Consider the following 24,988-nt stretch of genomic DNA (forward strand, 5'->3'; position numbering starts at 1 on the left):
ATAACGATGATGATGAGAAAGAATGCTGATGGAGGTGATGATGGTGACGATGGTGAAGATGGTGATGAAGATAATGATTACGAGAATGCTGATGTTGGTAATGGTGATGATGGTGAACATAACGGTGAGAATGCTGATGGTGTGATGATGGTGATGGTGATGATGATGATGAAAATGCTGATTATGGTGACGAGAATAATGTGGTCTTGAAGAGTCAGTGGCTTATTCTCAGGGCCTTTAATCAATAGTCTTGATCAGTGGCTGCAGAGCTATAAAGTATGGCAAAAGAGGAATACATTGGGGGTGGGGGGTGGGAGGATAGAGAGAAGAGTCTTGTATGAACCTTGATCTTCCTGCTTTGGGGTCACTAAATGCCATTCCCTCCTGCATACTTATGTGAGTGGGCATCCCCAGCTGCCCTCATATTGAAAGAAGCATGGAGGTGTCACCTATCTGTTGCGCTAAGGGAGAATCTAATCTGCTCTGTGTCACTGAACGTCAAGATGAAGCAGATCTTGCAATCTCCGTTTCACCGATAGGGATGGAGAGTTGGCCCAAGATCACTCGGTTTTCAATGTACATGATGACACAACTTCTGAGGGGAGGAATGAGTTGGAATCCAGGTGTGTCTGATTTCAAAGCTCTTCATTCTCCATTTGTGCCACTGTATTCCAAATTCAGTTTTAATACTAGGGTGACATTTTATTGTTTTGAAATAGGCTCTCATCTTGCCCAGGGTGGCCTCAGACTCACTGTGCTGCTGCGGATGACCTTAAGTTTTTGAGGCTCCTGCCTCTGTCTCCCAGGCATTAGGATTTCCAGTGTGTAGCACTCCAACCAAGCCAGCTTTGAGGTTTGGCTTTTCCATCCACTTCTAGGGAATGGGTTTCACCAAGCTAGTTCTGTACATGTATATGATGTGTTCTGATCCTAATGTATTTGACTCGCCTCCATTAACCTCTCTTACCCCCTTACCCCTACTCCTGCTGATCCCGTTCCTAAGCAGTCCTCCCCATCCTTTCTTGTCCTTTTGGGTTTTGTTTTGGTGAGCCAATGGGTTTAACTAGGATTTCTGCTTACACAAGCACCAGCAATCACCCAGGTTCACAGCTTTTTAAACCTCTTTCTCTAATTGGTATTTTTTAGTTTTATACAGACGTACCACATTTCTCATTTACTGAAAAGGTCACATCCATTTTACAAGAGCAGCCTTACTGATTGGGCCCAGAGCTTGCTTCTGCCAGGTCCTTGAGGGAACAGTAAGAATTTTTCTCCTTAGCCTACCTGGGCTTCAGGGACCCACCAGGGCAGCCCTTTGTAGGGAGCAGTAGGCACAGAATAGCTTTGTCCCTTTAGGTCCTAGCCAGACCTGAGTGAGATGCATCCTATTACAAAAAGTCTCCAGCCTTCCAGAACTTTGCTCCTCTCTGAGCAAACTGGAGCTGCTGGTATGGATGGCTGCTTCCTCCTCTGAGCATTTTCTACTCCCACCCCTGAGCTAGCAAGATGGCTTAGTAGGTAAATGTGCTCACCGGCAAAGCTGTTGACCTGAGTTTGATGTTGGCGACCTACACAATGGAAGGAGAAAGCTGGCTCCCTCAGGTTGTCCTTTGATGTCCACATGCATAGTCCCCACCCACACATATAAAATAAATAAATACAATTATCAAAATAAAACACCCTATTCCTTCTTACGTCTTTGGATTGCTCAATATGTGGAAACAATAACAATTTCTGGGCCCTTCTCTGAGAAAGCAATTAGAGCTAATCACAGTATGCCTCTCAACTTTGGCTACATACTAGAATTAAGACAGAGGAATAATAAAATACTGCTGCTGGAGTGCCATCTCTGGACATCATGAGCAAGTCCCGGTGGCAGCCTGGACCACAGGGCTGGCTCCCTTTCTTAAAGAATCCTACAGGGAGCCAGGGCTGAGGACCACTTGGTGGCAGAGACCATGAAACAAATCACTTAGTCTTAAAAGGCATTTTGTTAAAGGGTTAGAGAGGTAGCTCTGAGGTTAATAGCACTAGCTGCTCTTCCACAGGACCCAGGTTCAATTCCCAGTACCCTCATGGTGGCTCATAACTCTATAACTCCACTTCCAGGGAATTCAACACTGTCTTTTGGCCTCCTTGAGCACTACCAGGCACACATGTGGTACACAGACATACATTCAAGTAAAAGACCCATACAAATAAAAATATTTTTTAAATAAATAAAAGTATTTTATTAAAATTAAGGACTGGGGCTAGGGTATATACTTAGCATGTAGTAGGGTAGTAGGGTACATACTTGGCATGCAGCGTGACTCTAGTATTGTTTTGTTTTGTTTTTTTTCTTTTCCAGAGCTGAGGACCAAACCTAGGGCCTTGCATTTGCTAGGCAAGTGCTCTACCACTGAGTTAAATTCCCAACCCCAAGATCCTAGGTTTGATGCAGAACAAAAGGAAGGGAAAGAGAGAAAGACAGGGGGACGGTAAGAGGGGGGGAGGAGGAATGAATTAGACTGTCAATGTAGGGAATAAAAAGCTTATCTAGCTAAAAGGTTCTTACAGTTTTTATACATTTCTGAAGAAGATTTTAAAAAAACCCACAAGACTCTACCTAAAATGACTGGCAGCATAGACCTGGAACCCCAGCTATCTGAGGAGCTGAGGCAGGGGGATCAGCAGTTCAGGACCTGTATAGGCTGCAGAGTAAGTTCAAAGTCAGCCTGTGAGAGTCAGTGAGACCCGATTCAAGATTTTTGGGTGATTCACTGGTAAACTGTTTGCCTAGCATGTGTGAGGGCCAGGGTTTAAGCCCTAGCATCAGAAAACAAAAACTAAAAATCTTTGGTTATTTATAGAATTATCAAATTCAACTAAGAGTTTCAAATGAATCTTCAAACTGAGGGTTAACTGCTCTTAGGTCTGCTGGGCTCAAGGCTCATTAGTAGAGCAATCACCTAGGACGAGTGAAACCTAGGTTTAAGGGTTTGAGCCTCAGCAGCACCACAAACAACAGACAAAACAAGGGCCGGAGAAGCAGTTCAGAGTGCTTAGGGAAGCCAGGCTAGGAGGTGCATGCCTGTGAGCTCAGCACTCAGGGAAGAGCAGAGGCAGGCGGATCTCTGAGTTTGAGGCCAGCTTGGTCTACAAAGCGAGTCCAGGACAGCCAGGGCTGCACAGGGCTATCTCATGAAAAAAAGGGGAGAAAAAATAGAGTGCTTAGTACTTTTCTGAAGGTCCTGAGTTTGCTTCCCAGCACCCACATTGTTCAGCTCATAAGCTCCTGTAACTCTCACTCTGGGGAATCTAATGCCCTCTTCTGGCTTCTGTATGTACCTGAACAGACATGAAAAAGTCTTTTTTTTAAAGTCTTTTAAAAAATAAACAAAAGTGAACTCAGACTCTACTGAGGTTTCTGCAAACCGACAGATTTGTTTTCATGTTTTTTTGTTTTTGTTTTTTAATGTGTTCTGGCATCTACTGTTCAAGACCTAAGAAAATAATAATCTGGTCTGTGTGGATGTCAAGAGTAAAGTATGAGGTGACGTGAGGAAGGAATGTGTGTGTTGAAACACAGTGGACCATGATGTCATGGACGACCTGCTACAAACTCAGCATTGTTCCGCTGAGAACCCAACCTTTGTTCTCCAGGCACTCAGCTTTTCTGGAAGGGTCAGAGAGTCCATCCTTGGGGCTACATGGGCCAGCTGGTTTCGGTCTCAGTGACTCAACAGTGCCATTGTAGCAGAAAAGCAGCCATAGGCGGTATGCAAGCAAACGGGCGTGCCCATATTGTAATAAAACTTTATTTGTAGCAGGCCTTAGAGACACATGTCTGTAATCCCAGTACCAGGGAGATGGAAGCAGGAAGACCAGGAGTTCACATCATCTGCATGAGCACCAAATGGTCTTAACCACTGAATCATCTTCCATCCCTGTTACTGTGTTTTGTAGTAGAGTCCCTTCTACCTGGAAGTGGAACAGCAAGAAAGGGTAATGGGTGTGTGTGTGTGTGTGTGTGTGTGTGTGTGTGTGTGTGTGTGTGTGACTATAATCAAAGTATATTAGATGAATGTATGAAAATGCCATAATGAAACCCACTGTAATGAATTTGTAACACAAATTTATAATTTGTAGCAATTAATACATGCTAGCTTAAAAATAAGAAATGAAAAATCCTCTCCAATTTCCTAAGCTCCAGGCCCAGAGTGTGAGTCTAAGGGTAGCTGAAGCTATGTCCACGAGGGCTGCCCTCCATCTACTCGGGGCTAGCAGGGTATCACAGCCTCCTGATGGAGCTATAAAAGGAGAGGCAGGGGAGGGCCAGGGAAGCAGAGAAGCTGCTACATACTCGCCCCTGTGCTTCCGGTAGCGCTGGAGGTCCCGATCTGCCAGGATAGCCCTCTTCACAAATACTGCCAGGGCGCTCCAGCTGGCCAGGATGATGGCCAATTCCAGAAGATTCCACTTGCTTCGAAAGTAACCCCACTTCTGCTTCTTCATGAGCTTGCCCTGGAAAAGGGTCCAGAGGTTCTGTTTAAGGCCACACCATGTCTGCCCCTACATGCCAAAGGTCTCTAGAATGATGTTCCCCTGGTCCCACATACATATGATCTCCTGGAGATCTCTCCTCAGCCTGTTCCCACCCCTAACTCCAGCTACTGGAGTTGTGGCTGTAACTCAGAATTAACAGAATTAGTTATTGTGACAATAACTAAGAATGTGTGCCGGTGCGTGTGTGTTCATGGGGATTGAGCCTGGGCTCCTAAGGGTCCTAGGCAAGCAGTCCGCCACCGAGTTATATCCTTAGCTGCCTTTTACTTTTTAATCTTGAGATGGGGTCTTCCTAAGTTGCCCAGCCAGGCACTGGACTCACTCTGTGGCCCAGGCTGCCCTTTCACGGACAATCCTTCTGCCTCTGCTTCCTAAATTCTGGGATTACAGGTATGTGTCCTATCCAGTTGGGCACCCTGCTTTAAGAGGCTCATGTTGCCTCATGGGAGATTAGGGTGAATGTCAGGCGACAGACTCTGGGTTCAGATTCTGAACTTGGGGGCTGAGAGTGTAGCTCACTGGGACGCAGGTAGCCTTGGATCCAGCTGACCTTGATGAATAAGGTCTCTGGGCTTTTGTGTCCTCCTCTGAATGTCAGAGTCAAGAGGACCTTTCTTGACCTTTCTCTTGTTAAGAAAGCACATAACATCCTTAGCATAGTGCGTGCTTTCTGGGCAACCACCAAACATACCATCCTGGTTTTATTTATCTATTTATGGTGTGTGTGTGTGTGTGTGTGTGTGTGTGTGTGTGTGCTCGTGCATGAGAGAGAGAGAGAGAGAGAGAGAGAGAGAGATGACTCCATGCATGTGTGGAAGTCAGATGACAATTTGGGGGAGTGGGCTCTCTTCTACCATGTGAAACCCAGGTTACCAGGCTCAAGCAAGCGTCCTTACCCACTGAGCCATCTCACAAGCCTATCCTGACTTTATAGAAGTTGTTAGGCCGGGCACAGTGCCTCACACCTGTAACCCCAGGAGACTGAGACAAGAAGATTGCAGCCTACAGGATACACAGTAAGTTCCAGGATACGCCTAGTGAGACCCTGTCTCCAAGTACAGAATGAACGAACAAACACAAGGGGAAAAAAATCTCAATAAATTAATATGCTGTTGGTGCAGAAAGTGGTAGGCAAGATATCCTAGAGGTCCTGTTTAGATATCCTGTTTACATTTTGGGGGGAAGGGGACCCCTCATCTACCTTAGTGTGTGTGACATGGCAGCGAAGGTGGCTAAGGGTACTAGGCTCACATGTGAGGACAGAAGATGCTCAGAAGCCCATGTGCTAAGTTCAGAGAACACAGAGGGTCAACCAGGTAAGCACTTGGGAGGGGAAAAACCTTTCCCTCCTGCCTTAGGCCCCAGCTGGAGAGGATGGAAGGCAAAAGGATAAGCCCACTTACCTCTGCCCACTGAGCCCTCATTCCCCTCACCTGCACCACCATGTAGTAGAAGAGGAAGAGGAAGTAAATGAGCTCGGCTGCCACCACGAAGGGGTGCCAGCCATCCGTGAAGGGGTAGAGGCGTAGGCTCTGCAGGGCCACGTGTGAGAAGAAGGTACCTGGGGAGAAAAGTGCCTCCTGTTCACCTGCCTGTTGGAGTCCCATCTTCTGACCAGACTCAGACCCTCTCTAGGTTGGCAAGGAGAAGACAAATATCATTAGGACAAGGAGAGACAAGGGGCAAAGCTGGACATGGGCAGGATGCCAAGGACAGTGAACAATCCAGAAGGGAGCTGCTCCGGATGGTCCATAAGACCCTCCGTCTCTGGGGTGGATGTTGTGCAGCCCCTTGACAGAGCACATTCACTGAGACTCTTCTACCAGCCCCCCTACATTAATCATTAAGGCCATTTCCCCCACAGAGCTTCCCCGAAGACCACCACATGGCCAACACAGAAGTCAACCATAAGCCAGCCCTCAGGGTGACAGAAAGACAGGTTGATAATTATGTTCCTGGCCAACAAGGGACAAGGGCCTCATAGCAAGATCCTGCATATATGTGTGTGTGTGTGTGTGTGTGTGTGTGTATGCATGTTTGTTTCTTTAATTTAGTGGGAGTAGATCTGATAAAAAATACACAGTGTGTACCATACTATAAGCATGCATGAAATTCTAAAAGAATAAAATTAATGTTTTTAAAATTTAGGCTGAGTGTGGTGGCTCCCCCTCTCCACAGCCTCAGCAATCAGGAAGTAGTGACACTATGCTAAGTTTGAAGCCCATCTGGGCTATACAAGACTCTGACTCAAAATACGCAAACAAACAAACAAACAAAGCAAGTGAATACTTTTTAAATGTTCAGTATTTAAGGGAGAGAAAGTTGAGTTCTAGGCAAATTGAACATTAGCTGAGAAGATTTTAGGTTGATGTTTTGATTTGGTAGCTTGTAATCAGCATGTTGAAAAGTTGGCGTATGGGGAGAAACAATGAACAGAAAGTGTGAAAGCCCAGCCCATCATGTGTGAAGCTCTGATCTCAGCTGTATGCTTGCAGACTGCATGGTGATGTCCTGCCCACCATGGGACTAAGAGATGAATAAACTACCTTCGCACTCCACTCAATTCCCTTAAGATAATGAAAGAGACCAGGTCAGAGTAAAGACAGAAAGTAGACTAGACATTGCTCTCAGGGACCCAGGGATTCATGACCCATGGCAGGGTGAACCCGGACCCCCACCCCAACTTCCCTGGACCCCAGTCCCCGAGGCAGCGGGACCAGCTATGTCAAGAGACACATCCCAGGGAAGATGGCTCTCACCTAGGGCGCTATTCTCCAGGGTGAGTGTGACAATGCAGAACAGGTTGACATTGGCATTGTAGACAGTGAACTCCACAAACACTGCTCTAGTCAGGGTGTCCAACCAGCGGCTGTCAAAGAGGTACTGGAGAACCCTGCAGAGAAGAGGGGTGCTTGGGTATCTTCATTCTCGGGATGCTCCCTGCCCAGGAACCCCTGGATGCCACTAGAGCTCACTGTCTAAACCTTCTCCTGGGCTCTGCTCCTGGGCTACATGGCTAGCTCTTGGGGGACAGTCACCATTTGCCAGCCACATGGTGTATTGGCACATAGTCTCCTGAACAGAGGTCCTCAAAAGAGGTCCCCGGTCAACATAGCATATTGTGATGACAGCCTCTCTGGTTCTGTGTCAGATGCATGTAAAAAGCTGGGCCAAGGTGCAGGAATGTGTATTTGGATACACCCCATCCAGGAAAGTGGAATTTTTTTTTTTTAAGCCAAAGAGCCACAGTGTTACAGGAAACTCCAGAAGCACTGGGGCTCAGGCAGTAGCCACACTGTAGAGGTTCCTCTGAGATGATACCTTATGTGGGACCAGGTCCTGGAGAAAGCCTTGTGTAATAAAAAGAGCAATATGTCCTGGAGTGACAGAGGGAATTGAGTTCAAATCCTGACTACCTCTTGGGCAAGATAATAACTTAACAAATTATAACAAAATAAAGGATAAACCATGGTTTCCTCATTCACAATGGTGGTAGCATCACTGCCTCCAGAGAGAGAAAAGAAAATTATGTGTGTGTACATGTATGTGTGCTTAGTGATAATAGCTGCAGAGGGTCTTGCCTCCCAAATCTGGGAGTATGCCACTTCTGGGGGCCTGAAAAGACTACCCCATGGTTCTTACTTGCCTTGCCGTTCCCACAGTGGCATGACTGAAGTTGGCCCTGCCTTAATTTGAAGGCCAATTTCTCCAATCTGCCATGCACTCTTAACACATGACTTCACTGAGCTAGAATCATGTCAGTCTTACCTTGAGGCACTTTGGTGGTCAGTTCCCAAGGGGACCACATAGCCTCCTCCCCCATACACGGTAAGTTTGCCCCACGTGGGATAACCCTGGCGTTGTCTCTGGTTCTGGTATCGCCACGCCTGAGGGAAGCCATTGCTGTTATTGTGAGCAGAGACATTCCAGCTTTCTCCATAGTCTGCCAGGTCTTCAACACCCAGGGAGTACGGAGCATGACATCCATCAAAAGAAGCCTGGAACTGCTGGGCAACAGCGCAAGAGCTTTCCCGGACCCTCACTTGACGAATGTGAGCACTGCCAACCAACTTGGAGTTCCCGTCAGTGACAAAGCCTAAAGATGGGAACCAGGAGGGCAAGTGTAGCCTTTGAAAGCGTTCTAATACTTCCCATGCTCCCCCTACTCAGATGCGAATATGATCATAGGTGTATCCACTAGAGACATAACCAGAGGCCCTGCCCCTTTAAGACTTGGGTCACTAGCAAGAAGCAAGAACCTCAGCCTGGAGAGATTACACCGCCATGCAGCAATCTCTGGGACTGAACTGAGAAGTTTTTCTGTGCTGTGGTTTTATGGCTCCTAGTTTAAGGTCATAACTAGTGCTCCTCTCTTCCCCACGCTTTTCATCATGCATGCTACTCTGAACTAAGTCACAATACACAAAACTTCCCAGCCACTAGAAGCTTATAAAAGTCTAATATGCCCTATGTTCTGGACATTGCCCTACAGAATTCTCAAAAGATTCCTCATGAGATTCTCTTCGAAGGCATTTCTCTGGCCTCCTCCTTTCCCACCACCCCTCTCACGGTATCACCCTTCCCCAGCTCGCATTCATATTCTCTCCTCAACCCTCTGTGATCTCTCTATATAGCCTTGGCTGTCTTGGAACTTAAAGAGATCAGCCAGCTTCTGCCGCCCAAGTGCTGGGATGAAAAGCATACTCCACCATGCCTGGCTCATTCTCATTCCTTTTTATTTTTTTTTCCAACTTTTTAAAGAGTTACTTATTTTTACATATATGAGCGTTTTATCTGCATGTACACCTGCATGCCAGAAGAAGGCATCAAACCCCAGTATAGATGATTGTGAGCCACCTTGTGGTTGCTAGGAATTGAACTCAGGACCTCTGGGAGAGCTGACAGTAACCACTGAGCCATCTCTCCAGCCCTTTCTCTCCAGATTTTAAAAGAAAGCCTTCCTTCCCTTTAAGAGCCTCATCATGCTTGACTCTCACATGTGCTGTACCATTTTCTATCTAATATTCTTTCCCTGATTTGTCTTGATGCCCTTTCTCCTAATAAACCTCATTGCTGATGAGTGATGTGTCAGCTTCCTTTCCTGGACCAACCACTGCCACTCTATCAGGAATATATTTACTAAACTCATCCTTACTTCATCACTTCTCCATCTTGGACACTCTATGTTCTCCATGAAGTCTCTCGGGGGGCTATACCCGCCATCCTGTTAGAAGTCTGAAGGACCGTTTGTGTCCTTCTTCCCAGCCCTCACTTTCTAACAGCCACCACATCCCAACAATACTTTCTCCCATCCCCTCTCTCCTATATCCCTGCATCAGTCCCCATCATCTTTCTAGCATCCTGACTCAAAATGCTCTTCACCCCAACCTCCACATAGTTACAGACTGATGCTTCTTGCAACACATATCTGCGTTGCTTCCTTGTGTGGGAGCCTCCATGGCACCTCTTCTCCATGAGGTTAAACATGGTTGTCAGCGCTCTTTCATGAGACAGTGCTCTCCCTGCCCCTTTCTTGCACACAGCTTCACACCCTCCCTTTACTCAGATGACCCCATGGTGGTCACACTCAATGTTCTGCAGCTGCATGGATTTGGCAGTTCCATGGCATGCTGGCTTGGCTAGTCTCATGTGCTTTCTCCTGTCCGTATTCGCCTCGTCAATTTAGGCTTCTTATGTCTCATGCAAGATTATCATCAGTTCACATCAGCCTTTTGATAGCCTGTCAAAGCTTATGGTCATGTGGCTACTGTGTTTTTATGCTGTCAGTGACTTACGGCTGTTCCACAAAGTTACACGTGCAAGGGAGGGGGGGCTGACACGCTGTCCCAGGGCAAGGGGACTACCTGGGTGATGGCCATATAGGTTCTTCACAAGAGTGGTGTTGGCCCACTGGAAGAACTCCCTGAAGCTCAGAACAGCTGAAAAGCCTTGAGTGAAGCTGTGTTCCAGGTGTCTGTTGAGGTGGTAAGCACTGGGGTCCCTTTGCCCATAGGCCACCAGCAGCAGCATCCACAGGAAGCCCAGGTAAGCTGGAAAGGATGCACAGCCTGGTTAGGCCGGCTTTTGACTCCCACCGAGTTCAGGGAGCATACATGGCTCAGAGCAGCTGAGGGCTTGCAGCGCAGCTCCCGCCACCCTGCAAACAGACAGAGAGGAGGGAGGTGCGCAGACAAGGCGGCCCTGCTGCTTCCCCGCCACGTGTCCCCTGTGAATGCTTCAGCCTTCTCATCGTTCAGGTAACAATTTGAAGACCTGCGAGGACCAGCTAATGTTTATAAAGCATTTAGAACAAGGCCCAGTGCGTACTCCTCCCAACTCTGCCCCCTACAGCTAGCTCCAGGTACATGCAACCGCATCAGGGTTGTTTGTTTGGTTTTTGGTTTTGTTTTTTTATGTGGGGGCTGGGAATGCAAACTCAGGGCCTCATGCTTGTAAAGTGGACACTCTCACCTACTGAGCCCTCTGCAGACCCCTATAAGCATTTTAAAGATAGAACTGTCAAAGCTGGGCACCTGTGCTGTCCTGTGTTGTGCTGTGATGGAGCAGACAGATATGGTCCCTGGGCTCATGGCACTTGCCTGCTTGCTAGAGACAGGTTGGGAGTGTTAGAAGGCTGAAAGGGCCCCTTTATGTGAAAAGATTTAGATCAGAAAACCACACATAACAACCAAGCAGGATGCAGATGTCTGCTCCAGGATGTGCTAGAAGCCCAGATGTGGGAAGCTGCCTACCCAGGATTTCTCTGATGAGAGCAAATGCTTTCTGCTCCTTGAGACGAGTGCTTTTCATCTTCTCAACTGCGGCGGCCAGAGGAGGCTGATAACCATCCTTGCTGCTGCGTCTTCCTGTTCTGAACAAGGCATAGGAGCCTGTGGACATAAAGACATGGAACCATGCCCCACATGGCAGGAAAATCAGGTGTTGTCACTAGCCATTCTGATAGGTGTGCTATAACCCATGTATCTGTGTGTTCATGCCCTTCTGCCTACAGTATCCCTGCTGCTCTCCACATTCCATTTGTGATCTGATACCTAGAGTGGTGACCTCTGCAAAAGGACAAGGGCAGATAGGGCCACTCTCCTACTTTAAGCCCCCATAAATCCCAGCATTACCCTAGACCCTCCAAGTCCCTGCTTGAAGGGTCTTCTTCCTCTGCAGCCTTGTCCTTGTCAGACTTCCTTAGATGTTTGCTTATGCATTAACGCACTTTAATGTCCCCTCCCTACATTGTCTATCCTGGCAGGGGTTGTGACCCACTCCATCCAGCTGGTACCATGTTGCCCAGGCTAGGGTTGGGGTCAGGAACAAACTGCAAATGAACAAAAGGGGGACGAAGTGTTTTAAATATTAATCACATTGATGATAGTTATATAACCCTCCAAATTTACTAGAATCGATGAATTACATCCAACAGTGAGTGAATTTTATGTCAATTATGCTCTGAAGCCATTGTTTCCTGAAACACAGCCAGCTCTCCTTGAAGAATCGCCAAAGGAATGACTGAATGAGTATCTGATGGCCCTAGAAGCTGGCATCTCCTCAGAGAGAAATTACTGAGAAAGGAGACTCTTTTTTTTTTTTTTTTTTTTTTTTTGAAGTAATGGTATTTTGGATGTGCAAAGCCAAAACTCTATCCTGGAATGGAAGATTACAAGCCTGGGACAGGGTGAACCTCTGTAGGAGCCAGCACACTGGTTTCTGCTTTATTGTCCCTGGGGTCAAGGTCAGTTATTGATTCTGTTTTGTTTGCTCATCTGTCTGAGGAGAGCTCCTCTCACGGTCCTTTGAGAACTTTATTGGGAAGAGAGGACTGACCAGCGGCCCCCTAGACCAGGGTTCAGCATAGCTGTTTCCACAAATCCTCATCTCCCAAAACCAACAGGGGCAGTTTGGCTCCTTGGTTATGAACTGCAGAGTTTTTGTTTCAGAAGTCTAATGCACAACTACTTTCTGCAGCCTACCTATGAACTAACTGAATGTTTTTGTTTGAACTCTCAGGGACCCACGGTGTGGATCGGAGAATGTAGCTCCTTTGGTAGAGTGTGTGCCTTACTTAATCTGAAGAGCAAAGTCATTTTTAGTTGTATACTACGATTAAAGCTGGTGTAGACTATATGATATTCTATCTCTAAAAAGAAAAATACAGCCTGCCCAATCCCCAAGGACACACCCTCGGCTAAAGGGTCCTGGCGGGTCTCCAAAGGCATACCTATGGCTAGAGGGTCCTACCAGGTCCCTGAGGACACACCCCTGGCTAAATGATTTTGCTGAGTTATCAGAAAGAAAGGATTGGAGGGAAAGAATAAGGCTTCTCAAGGGACAAGCAAGGGTGCCTCCTGTCTGGCTACTCGGGGATGACTGATAAATCCTGCATGAAGGCTGGGGAGTTCTAGAGAGTGTCCAAGGCCCAGGACACCTCGTAGATCTGTTCTTCGCAGGCCTACTTAGCCTTTCCAGACCACTAGGTGGTCAGGCCCTTTCTCTACACACCCTATTACCTGGGCCAGACAGATGTCCTGGCAATGAAGGCAAGTTCTCTTCATCATCCTCTCTCTTCAAGACCAGTGCAAAGAAAGCAGCAAAGCCCAGCACCTGGAAATTACCTTGTGTGAGCCAAAGGCTGCAGGGAACTCTCAAGATCTGAGATATGGGACCAGCCATTCCCACAGAGGGAGATCAGTATGAGGAGGGAGGGCTACCACCAGTCCAAAAGGCTGACATGCCTTTAACCTTCCCAGAGCGTCCCACTTGCTGCCCAGCTGTGCAGAGCATCTCTCACTCCTAACTCTGAAGAATTACTGCCTCCTCCTCACCCCATCTCTGCACCCCTGCATCCACTGATACAGCCTGCAACCTGTGTTCTGCTATGCCCAACTAAGGGGGATCCTACGACTTGGTTATGAACACTCAGGACACATCCCTGCTCTTGCTAGTCTTCTAGCCTTGGTTGGTGGAATTGTCACGGAAGCTTTTGAGTCTTATCACGAAGACCATTTAGGACTGGAGATATAGCTCAGTGGCCAAGTGCTTGCCTAGCATGCACAGAGCCCTGGTTTGATCTCCAGGAATATTAACAGAGCATCTATATTAACAAAGTGTGATGACACACACCTGGAATCCCAGCACTTAGGGAGGTGGAGGCAAGCAAGTCAGAAGTTTGAGGCCAGCCTCGGCTAAATTGTTTGTGACCACCTTGGACTGCATGACCTTATTCTAAATAAATACATACACATAATTCGGGGAGTCAAAGGTAGATGGAGGAAGGATTTGAGATATCCTATAGGAGTACACATACACACACACACACACACACACACACACACACACACATACATGCTATAAAGACATGAACTTTTGGTAAAAGTGCTGGGCATTGAACCCAGAACCTTGTGCATGCCAGGCAAGCTCTTTACTTCTGAGCTACATCTCCAGTTTTATGATCTCTCACCTATAAATTTTCCCACAATCTTAACGGTGAAGGTGATTATGAAGCTTTAGCTCCAGTATAAACTGTACTAAGGGACAAGTCTTTTGGGCTATTATGGTACTATCTCCATTATCTCTGCTCCCAGACCAGTACAGAGATTCCAGCTGGTATGTTATATGAAGATAAAAACAATAGCTATGCTTGGAAAAGAACTGATCACAGGAGGGTAAAGGTACAGAGAAGGGACAGGGTTGAGGAATGTTCTGACCTTCAGGGGTTGAGTGATGAACACACTCTCAACAAAGGAGATGGCCATGGAGATGAGCCACTTGAGGGAGCTGGCCCTTCCGTAGTGCAGGCCATACAGCATGGTGAAGAAGCCTGCCACCCCGCTGGTGGTTGCCACCAGAAGCCAGCCCACCAGGACACACCACCAGGGTAGGCCACGAGGGGTCTTGCTGGCCCGAGGAGTGCTACAAAAGAAGATAGAACGACAGTAGGGGTGGCACCCAAAGACACACAGCCAAATCCTCTTCTGTCCTCACCCACCAAATGACGTTGGGCAAGCTGCTTTGACATCTGATGACCTGTTTTTCCTCTGTAATTTGTATATGCCTGAAAGAACTTCTGTATAGGCTGTCCTTTGTCCAATGCTGGCTAGGGAGCAGGCCCTGAAAGAGCCCTTCCCCTCTCTCTATACATCCTAGTGAGTCTATTACCACTGAGCTACATTCCACTACATATATTCCATTACATATATGGTAATGGACCAAGTGGCAACAGACTCACCTAGGATGCTGGAGGCCAAGGGCCGTCTTTCCATATCTCACACAGTTTTTGGTAAGTGAACAACAAAAAATTTTAGCTGGAATGGTGGTATGATAATTTAGTCAGAAAATGACCCTTCCTGGGATGCATTCTGAGGTAACCTGGGGTAATTTTGTATTATGTCTAGATATTTTAATATCCCCCCTCCAAAAGGAAAAAGAAGGAATGTGCCAGACTGTATGGATGGATGGATGATGTATATACACATAGTGAGAGAAGGTTTCACTAACTTGCCCAGGCTTGGGCTGCAGAGCTGTTTAAGAACACTTCACTGTTCTAGCAGCAGAGTGGAGTTCAGGTCTCAACATCCACATCAGCTGCTTCATAGACACTTATAATTCCAGTTCCAAAGGATCCAACACTCTCTTCCAGCCTCTGGCATGAATACATACACAAATGTATATATAAATAAAGTAAAACTTAAGAAAATGAATACAGAAAAAAGTTTATAAGAAAAATAACACAAGCTCCAGGCATTATAGATGCCAGCGCTCTGGAGGCAGAGGCAAATGGAATATCTCTGTAAGTTTGAGGCCAATGGCGAGTTCCAGGACAACCAGGGCTATGTAGAGAGACCCTGTCTCAAAACAACAAAACAAAGGAAAAAGGAATATAGGTGCTAGAGAGATGGGTCAGTGGTCAAGAAGACTGGCTGTTCTTCCAGAGGACCTGGGTTCTAATCAGCACCCACATGGCAGCTCACAACTGTCTATAAGCCCTCTTCTGGATTCTGCAGGCACATAAATCGAGGGCACATATATTAAGTCCAGGAAAAAAAAAAACCAAATCAAAACAAAAAACAACAAAAACAAACAAACAAAACACTGGATAGTTTTATATCATCTACACAGTGTCCTCAGAGGAGGGAGCCTCAATTCAGAAAACGTCTCAGGCTGTAGGCAAGCCTGTAGGGCATTTTCTTAATTAGTGATCGATAGGGGAGGGCCTGGCCCATTGTGGCTGGTACCACCCCTGGGCTGGTGATCCTGGGTCCTGTAAGAAAGCAGACTGACCAAGCCATGAGCAAGCCAGTAAGCAGCACCCTTTCATGGCGTCTGCATCAGCTCCTGCCTCCAGGTTCCTTCTCTGTTTGAGTTCCTGTCCCTGACTTCCTCCAGTGATAAACAGCAAAGTCAGAGTGTAAGCTGAATAAGCTCTGTCCTCCCCAGTTTGCTCTTGGTCATGGTGTTTTATCGTCGTAATAGTAACCCTGACTGAGACACCCAGGTTGGCCTTCAACTTGGCTATGTAGCGTGAGCTGTCTTTGAATGTGTGATCTTCCTGCTTTAGAACCCTAGTATTTGGGGTTATAGGACTGTGCATCAGGCCTGGCAGGAGCTCCACATTTCAACCAGAGAGTGAAACCGAGGCACAGAGAGACTGAGATGCTTCTCAAACATTCCAGACTGTGGAACAACTGACATGAATATGGTCACAGACTGCAAAGTTCTATGCAAAGGACTGAGCCTCTCCCAGCAAGTAACCCTGTCCCTTTAACCCCCGCTGGCTTTGAGGGTACTCAGAGGAATCCTGTCTACCTTCTGCCTGCATGGTCTGTGTGCACATCTTTCCAAGGGTGGGCAAGGTGCTCCAGCCTGTGTCCCCAGGCTGGAAAGGGCATCTGTGTCCATTCAGCACCCAAGGAAGTAGATTACCTGGCATGGGCTAGTGCTGTGCTGCCAGGCTGCCCCCAGAGGTGGCCCTTCAGAACATGAAGCTGCCTGAGGGCCTGGGCATGGCTGTGGTCATGTAGGAAGCCTTGGGGCCCCATCAGCCGCAGCTCCCGCTCCACGTGCTCCAGCTGAAGGTAGAGACAATGCCTATAGACACTGTCCTTCCAAAGGCCACTCACCACCGTCTTGGGCTTGGGGTGCCAGGGGTTCTCTGGGAGACAAATGAGAAAGCGACCAGATGGTGGTGAGTGACAATGAACCAGCTACAATGAAAGCAACAATCGCTGCAGCCTGAGTTCACCTGCTGCGTGCCAGCTGTAGGAAATTATCTGAGGTGCAGAGGCTGGCCTCAAACTGCTAGGGCAGCGATGCTTTCCTTTCCGCTTTTTATCAGGGACGGTTTGAAATGTCCCCACTTATGAAGAGATGGGCATACTTTCCCTTGAACCCTGATTCAGCAGGGACTAACTTGAAGTGACCATTGTCTGGGCATTTCCCTCTGGAGTCTTTGTTTTCCAAATTATTTACCTTCACACTGCTTAAAGCAAATAGTCACATTTATTATTGTATGTGGGTTAGCATGCTTTGAGGCCAGAGACCAACTTGTGTAGCCAGCTCGACCATGGCAGGCATGGCTCTGGCAGGCTCTGCCTTTCTCCCTGATCCCCCCCCCACCCTGTTAAAAGCTGTTAGATTACATTTCTAAAGCTAGCCCCCAAGGTCCATTCCCTTATTTGGCCAATTCTTCCTCCTGAGGCTGACTACCAAGATCCAGTTATCAAACTATTGAAATCCAGCGGTCAAAAAGCCCCCACTGACTCACCTAATTAATGTGCCCAATTAGAATTATATACCTCATTCTAAAATGGGGTTTCCCTTTTTACTTTTATGAACTGCCATTTGTCCATAGACCATGCCTGTCTCCTCTCTTTCCTGAGAGAATCCTTTGTCTTCCAGGACAAACAGCTCTTCTTCCTCCCCTTTGCCCCTTTTCTCTCTCTCCTTTGTTGCTCCTTTCTCTCTCTACTTATCCCTCTTCCTCTATGTCCTGTCTTTTCCCCTTATCCCTGTCCTCTGTCTCTCTAGGGCAAATAAATCTTTGTGCCAAGAACTTGGTCTTGGGGGGGGGGGGTCCTGGGATACTTTTCCTCTCACCTTTCCCCTGAACAGACCCAAGTGGGAAGGTAAAAGGGTCGTCTCTCCCCCTGGCTTCCTCCCAGAACTCCCATCTTGTTGTGCTGTCTGGACAGACAATGTCTTCCATTAAGGCGAGGAGGTAGTTAATGTCCATCAGGCTCATAGAGTCCCAGCCTGAGGCTGGCAGCGGCACCTTCAGGGCCTTAAATAGTGAGGCGACGAGACGCTCTATACCCTGCAAAAAAGCCCAGTGATATGAGGGAACATGAGCCACAGGGTGCATGGCATGAAGGCCGAGAGCGTGTGGCCCGAGCTGTGTGATCCATGTTTCAACTACAGCTCTGCCCTTAGAAGCATGACCTGCAGCCACTAACATCTTTCTTGTAGGGCTATAATGGACTCATTCCAAGGCTGCATTTCTCAAATCAGTGCACATGGCAAGGGTTAAAAGATTATCAAGTACATGAGTGCCAGAAGAAGTGTCTCTTTTATGGGCTCCTAGCCTGAGGTCTGCAATGTAGCACTGTCCTTAGGACCACATTTCAGCCATATTAAGTTCTACTCACAGATGAATAGCTGGGCCTGTTGACTGCTTACCTTCCCTAGGAGGAGAAGGAGGGGACAGGAAGGGTCATGAGGCCCTCAGCCAAATGTAAGCAAGTCTGACATAGCTGCATTAGATCTTGAAGAGAGGAGAGAGGATGGTGAGGAAGGAGGAGAGGGCCTCCATCTACACAGCCATAAAGAAGCTGTGGTGGTTTGAGCAGGTATGGTCCCCATAGACCCATGTATGTGAATGCTTGGCCCATAGGGACTGACACTATTAGAAGGTGTGGCCTTGTTGGAGGAAGTGTCACTGTGGGGGTGGGCTCTGAAGTCTCCTGTGCTCAAGCTCTGTCCAGTGTGTCACACAGTCTCTGTTGCCTGTGGATCAAGCTTTAGAACTCTCAACTCCTCCAGTACCATGTCTGTCTGCATACTGCCATGTTTTCCACCATGATGAGAATGGACTAAACCTCTGAAACTGTAAGCCAGCCCCAAGTAAATGTTTTCCTTTATAAGAGTTGCCTTAGTCATGGTGTCTTTCACTGCTGTGTGCTCCCCTTCCAAGGCGGCTGCTCTAAGGTCACCCATGCTCCCATCTGTAACCCTTCCCCATCGCTCTGTCAGGAAGCCTAGAAAACTCACTGATTTCTCCAGGTGAACTCATGCTTTGGCTCATCCTTGGAGCCTAGAAGGAGGGTAGATAAATGTGTGTGTGTCTCCTCCCAGGGAAAGAATTTTAGCAACAGAGTTTCCAGTGAGGGTGGGACATTTTGCACACAATATTTTGTACTCAAAAGAGGTGCATGTGTGTGTACATGCGTCAGTCTGTTCTCAGCTGGTGAATCTTGGCAACTGAGACTAGGGTATAATCCAGGCTGGCGGGCCTCATGCACCAGCCTGCACTCCATTACTGCCAGCCTAGTACACCCTGCCATTCATACGCAGGCTGAGGCTGAGGAGGACATGCCTTGGTCACTGTGTCAGGTGTCAGAAGTCCCTCCTCCACGGGCTGTGGTGAGGGAGTCAGGTTGGGGGGTCCCTGCTCCCGCTTCCCATCCTTCTCTGTTGGGAGCCGAGGTCGGGTGTTCCGAAAGATCTGGACAATCAGGAGGTTGATGGGAAACATAAGGATGGAGCTCTCCAACCCAATCATCACCTCCTGCCACGTGAATTCAATTTTGCCTAGGGAAAAGGGGAGGGGGAGAGGTCAAATGGAGACAGACGTGAAGAGGCCAGTCCCCTCCACCCTCCCAGCAGAAGGCAGCTACTCAGTGAAGAACCAGTGAAGCACAACTCCAGGGAGGTCACCTGTGAACCTTTGGATTCCTATTCCATTCCTAAGAGGCCCTTAGCTTACCCAGAGCTGTGAGATAAGCCAGATAATCCCTGCTAACAAGGCAGCTTAGCATAGTCTGGGCCACGAGGCTTAGCTTGCTCTTACTTTTTTCCCCTCCAACAGGGTTTCTCTGTGTGGCCTTGGCTGTCCTGGGCTCACTTTGTAGACTAGGCTGGCCTCGACCTCACAGTGATCCACCTGCCTCTGCATCCTTGAAGGCTGGGATTAAAGCCGTGAGCCACCTTACCTGGCAAATTTGGGTCAGTTCTTTTTTCTTTTTCTTTTCTTTTCTTTTTTTTTTTTTTCAGCTTACATTTTGCAAGGGCTGGAGGCTAAGTCAGCTGTGCGGGTACACAGCCAACCACATCTACGTGGTCCCAATTGAGACTAAAACAAGGAGGCTGAGGAGGCAGCTCAGTTTGTAACCTGCTTACCATGCAAACTTGGAAACCTGTAGCCCATGATTCCTAGCGCCACTGTGAAAATGCTGGGTGTGGGGGGCGGGAGGGGAGGCACCTGCTTATAATCTCAGTGCTGAGAGGAGGGATGCGAAGATCCCGAGACATTTTAGCCAGGCAGTAGGAGCCCAGCTGACGAGCTTAAGGCCCCATCTTCAAAAATGGACAGGGGCTGGCTCCTGGGGAAAAACACCCAAGGTTGAACTCTGGTTTCCCCGTGTGTGTGTGTGTGTGTGTGTGTGTGTGTGTGTGTGTGTGTGCGCGCGCGCACACACACACAAGTCACAAAGACAGAATCAAGTCAGGCACGGCGGTACACACCTGTAATGGCTAGTGACACTTGGTAAGACCTTGTCTCAGAATATCAAACGAATCAAACAAAAACAAGAATCTCCTCTAGGTTACAGTGGTCTGGCCGGGCCAGCAAGGCTGGTGCCCACCAGCCACAACCATCGGAAAAGCATACTGAGATTTACCCAAGTCCATCTTCTGCTCGGCAGGGTCCTTTGGGACACCCCAGAACATGATGCTGGTCAGCATGGTGCAGAGGAGCATGGAGAAGCAGCAGGACACCCTCTGCACACGCGTGAAGCCGCTCCGTGTGGCGTTACAGAAGACTGAATACCAGATGTGCCCATCCTGGAAGCCCGTGGAGGTCTTTGTGAAAAACAGGTGGCTGTGGACAGGTCAGGAGAGACAGAGACAGAGACACAGAGGGGGGGCATTTAGGGAGACAAATATGCAGAGAGACTGCTCTCTTAAAAGCAGCCTGGAGCAGGCTTTTGTGAAGCGCATTTTTTTAAAAAAGCTGGATTCAGTGGCTTGTAACCCGGGGCACTCCTAAGGCATTATGGGAGGTGCAGACAGGAGGAGCTCTCTGGTAAGCAGCAGAAACCTGCCTCAGAAATGAGCTCTGGTGGGAGAGATGGCTCAGTGACTAGGAGCGCCTTGCACTGTTTAAGTTTGTTTCCCAGCACCCACACGGTGGAAGCTGTCAACCAAGCTATCAACCATTTGTAACTCCAGTTCTGAGGGCTCTGACACTGTCTCCTGGTCACCACAGGCACTGTGCACGCCTGGTGCACAGACACACACACAGGCAAACCACGCATAAAAACAAATCTCAAAGAAGCAGAAGGAAAGAACTAGTCCTCTGATCTCTGTCCTCTGACCTCTACACAAAAGCCAAATCGCAGACAGGCACATATGTCTGTGCACACACACACACCCATTTGAACAATTAACAGATTTTACCTTTGACACAAGAGTCTCCTGTAGCACAGGCTGGTCCCACAATTGCCCTTGGAGAACGACCTTGCACTCCTGACCTCCCACTTTCTGAGTGCTGGAATTACAGGCATGTGTCATCACACCCAGTTTATAGGGTGCTGGGGATGGAACCTGAGGTTTTTCGCATGCTAGGCAAGGACGCTACCAACTGAGCGACATCCAGAGCATGCCTTGAAGTCCTAGCCTGCCTTCTCCCAGCCCTGTGACCTCAGGCAAGTGATGTCATTCTTCACAGTTTCAGCTTCCTTGATTTGAGATAATGACAGAACTGTCCTCACTGGATGTTTGGAGGGATTTAAAGCCATAGTTGTCACTGGTTTGAGACAGGGCCTCATGTAGCTCAGGCTAGCCTCACATTTACTATAGCCTGTCTGTACCACTGAGACAGCAAGAGCATCTTTGTAAAGCATTGAGGCAGTGCTAACATATAGGTATGTGGTCAGTGTCCACAGTATTTTTGCTGTAATTTCAATTTGATAAAAATAGCTATAATATTATCAGTTCAGGACTCACTACACATGCCGCTGTCTGTACCAGCCTCTTGAGTACCCAGATTCCTAATTCAGAATTTATCCCTTTTGAAGACCCCACTGGGAGGGGAAATAAATGGCCTGGAAGCAGGCCTACCGCCCATTGATGAGGGTGAGTAAATTCACCATAATTCTGTGTGCCATTGCAAAGCCCTTAGGAACGCTAGGCATGATGGAATATGCCTGTAAACCCGGTACTTTGGGAGACAGGGGAAGGGGGATCAAGCATTTTGTCTCATTGCCTGGGCTACATGAGACCCTTTCTCAAACAAAACTAAAGAAAATCGTTTGACCTAAACATATTCTCCCCAAAGGGAGACTGCCAAACACAAAAGGCAGCGTATTTCCAGTAATGCCACAGACGTAAAATAAGTGGCCTGGAAATCATTTTGGTAAAGCGTTTGCTGTATTGAGACCTGGGTTTGATCCCTATCTTGTGTGAACAGTGATTGTGGTGATTCCTAGAGCTGTGGAAGCAGAGACAGACTGAGAGGTTTCTGGGACTCACTGGTGGGCCGACCTAGTCAAAATGGCAAGTTGTGGGCAAGAGAGACCCAGCTGCAAACACAAGGTGGATGGCTACTGAGGAATGACCTCTGTCTCCCATGTGTATACAAAGCAACGAGCGTGCATGTGCACACACACGTAAAATAACAATGTATGGTGATGTGTGTGCGTGTACGCATTAGGGTCTGTCCAGCATATGAGAAAAGGGAATGGAGGAATGGATAAACCAAAAGGAAGCATGAGCCAAAACCCCATCGGCAGTATAACACAGAAAAGAGCCGCCAAGGGCTAGCAGATCGGATAACCGTTTATCCTACTTAGGGTCTCTGTTGCTGTGATAAGCACCATGACAGAAATCAGCTTGGGGAGGAAAGGGTTTATTTCATCCTATCATGCAGGGAACTCAAGGCAAGAACCTGGAGGAAAGAACCGAAGCAGAGGCCATGGAGCAACGCTGTTTACCTTCCCTGGTAGAAGGATCGCCTAAGGTGCAGCCATACTGGCTTGCTCAGCCTTCCTTCTTATACTTCCCAGGGGCGGTGCTACCCACGGTGAATCCGGCCCCACCACATCAATCACCAAGCAAGAAAATGCGCCACAGGCTCGCCAATCGCAGCTGATGTTCCCTCTTCCCAAATGATTCTAGCTTGTGTCACACTTACATAAAACTAGACACCACACCATTCAAACCACCATGGCCACTGACAGAAAATATCCTGTGGCAGTCATCAGGAAATATGGGTGAATGTTCCCACGTCCTCACTACCTGGAAAACACTTCAGGCTCTTAGCATGCAAATCCTGCGAGTGCCCTCATTCTAATAGGACATTTGGCTCTTCCATCAGTACCGTATGCTCAAAGATGCCCAGACCTCTGGTTGAAATGTGCTTTTATTAGCATGCATGGGTAGTGAGGCTATTTCTCTAAGATTAAAGAAGACACTGAGGTACGTTTTCTGTAAAAGACAGAAAGGAGGGCTGGGGAGATGGCTCAGAGGTTAAGAGCACTGGCTGTTTTTCCAAAGTCCTGAGTTCAACTCCCAGCAACTGCACGGTGGCTCACAACCATCTATAAGGAGACCTGGTGCCCTCTTCAGGCATGCAGGCACACATGCAGACAAAATTCTGTACAAATAATAAATAAATAAAAATAAAACAAAACAAAATACAGAGAGGAAGTACCTAAACTGCTTCCTCTCTTGCTCCGTGGCCACAGGAAACACCTTGTCAAGGACACAGTCTCCAACATCGATGGACAGCCACGAGTTGCAAAGGAAGTACCATTTCCGGTCCATCACAGGCTCATACACCAGTACCCGGCTCACATACCTGGAGAAGGGAGATGCAGCTCGGAAGATGAGGCATGGGGGTAGAACTCCCTGAGACACCACAGAGGTCAGACCTTCAGAAAACGGACCCCAAAGCCAGGTGCACATGGAGAAAGTGCACACAGGTTCTTCACCTGGCGGCTGCGTGAGAGCTGGTCCCCTGCGGGAAGGCCAGCCAGCAGAGAGCCAGCTCAGCTTTGGAGGCAGCTGCTTGTCTGCGGAGAAGCGGCAGGGTGCTGGGAAATACAACTGACAACTCAGAACCCCTGCTCGGAACCCCTACCATAAGCAAGAGAACCAATGGGAGTGTGAGCTGCTTCAGGGCTGCAGAGGAGGAGACGCCATCTTGCCTGTCTCTGGAGGTGTGGGCCAGCAGCCGCTTCTCTGCCACTGTTCAGCCAACCGAAGATGGCAAAGCTGCTCCTCCCTGGGCTGTTCCTCCCTGGGTACTCACTGCAGAGTGGCCACTGTGTCCTACACACATCCCTCATGTCCATGAGCAAGGTTTCTTTGGGGACACAAAGGCCACCTATGTCCAGGCTGTGGGCCTCCTGGGTGACTGATGTCCTGTGATGCAGGACCTGGACATTTTGGTCCAACTTGGGACAGCTTCAGGGATCCGCAAGGGTTGGCTGGGCAGTCACTAGGTTGCACCCCTGCTGGACACCTCTGTCTGGCCTCCCTCCCCAGGTACTGACAGACCCTGGGACTCCTTTAGTAGACACCCAACATGTTCACTTGCCTTTCAGCGTCTGCTTCCCGGGAATCTGGTGAGTTAAAGACAGCAGTGAGCTGGATGTGGTGGCTCATGCCTCTGACCCCAGCTCTCACAGGCTGAGACCAGAGACGGCCAGAAGCCCAAGGCTAGCGTAGGCTATGGGGTGAGAACCTCTGTCAAAATAGCTAACACCTAGGCAGTGTTCTCTGTCTCTCTTTCTCTCTCTCTCGTGTTTCTTGAGACAAGGTTTGTCTTGAATTGTCTATGGAGCCAAGGATGACCTTGAACTCCAATCCTGCCCCTAAAGTGCTGGGATTATTAGTATATGCTACCCGGTGTCTTTTTTTTCCCCCTTTTGAAACAGTCTATGTATCCATGGCTGTTCTGGAACTCACTATGTAGACCTTCAACTCACAGAGGTCCACCTGCCTTTGACTCCCAAATATTGAGATTAAAGGCAAGCCCTACCACACCTGTCGTGCCCAGCATTTTTGTGATAAAGTCTCACTCTATCTCAGGCTGGCATGGACCTCACTATGTGCCCCAGGCTATCCCAGAATTTATAGCACTCTTCTAGCCTGACCTTCCCAAACTCTAGGATTGCATGTGTGCACGCTACGCCTGATAACCCTGTTTTTCTAA

General features: G+C 48.2%; 1 protein-coding gene across 2 annotated transcripts in view; it reads right to left on the reverse strand.

The window, feature by feature from the left end:
• Positions 1–24,988, reverse strand: part of LOC129687104 (polycystic kidney disease protein 1-like 2) — an 81,366-nt gene that overhangs the window by 5,939 nt on the left and 50,439 nt on the right. For both annotated transcript variants that reach the window (XM_055621405.1, XM_055621404.1), the window contains exons 27-39: positions 23,483–23,629; positions 20,451–20,650; positions 19,157–19,362; positions 17,653–17,869; positions 16,480–16,708; positions 14,265–14,469; positions 13,068–13,161; positions 11,301–11,438; positions 10,413–10,598; positions 8,317–8,644; positions 7,308–7,441; positions 5,982–6,109; positions 4,346–4,506 (exon numbers count right to left, since the gene is read on the reverse strand). In XM_055621405.1, coding sequence (XP_055477380.1) covers positions 4,346–4,506; positions 5,982–6,109; positions 7,308–7,441; positions 8,317–8,644; positions 10,413–10,598; positions 11,301–11,438; positions 13,068–13,161; positions 14,265–14,469; positions 16,480–16,708; positions 17,653–17,869; positions 19,157–19,362; positions 20,451–20,650; positions 23,483–23,629 — 2,373 coding nt within the window. The remainder of the gene's footprint in view (positions 1–4,345; positions 4,507–5,981; positions 6,110–7,307; positions 7,442–8,316; positions 8,645–10,412; positions 10,599–11,300; positions 11,439–13,067; positions 13,162–14,264; positions 14,470–16,479; positions 16,709–17,652; positions 17,870–19,156; positions 19,363–20,450; positions 20,651–23,482; positions 23,630–24,988) is intronic.

Source organism: Psammomys obesus, unplaced genomic scaffold (assembly GCF_907164565.1).
Source record: "Psammomys obesus unplaced genomic scaffold, mPsaObe1.curated_primary_1811, whole genome shotgun sequence".
In the NCBI taxonomy this organism is placed as follows: domain Eukaryota; kingdom Metazoa; phylum Chordata; class Mammalia; order Rodentia; family Muridae; genus Psammomys; species Psammomys obesus.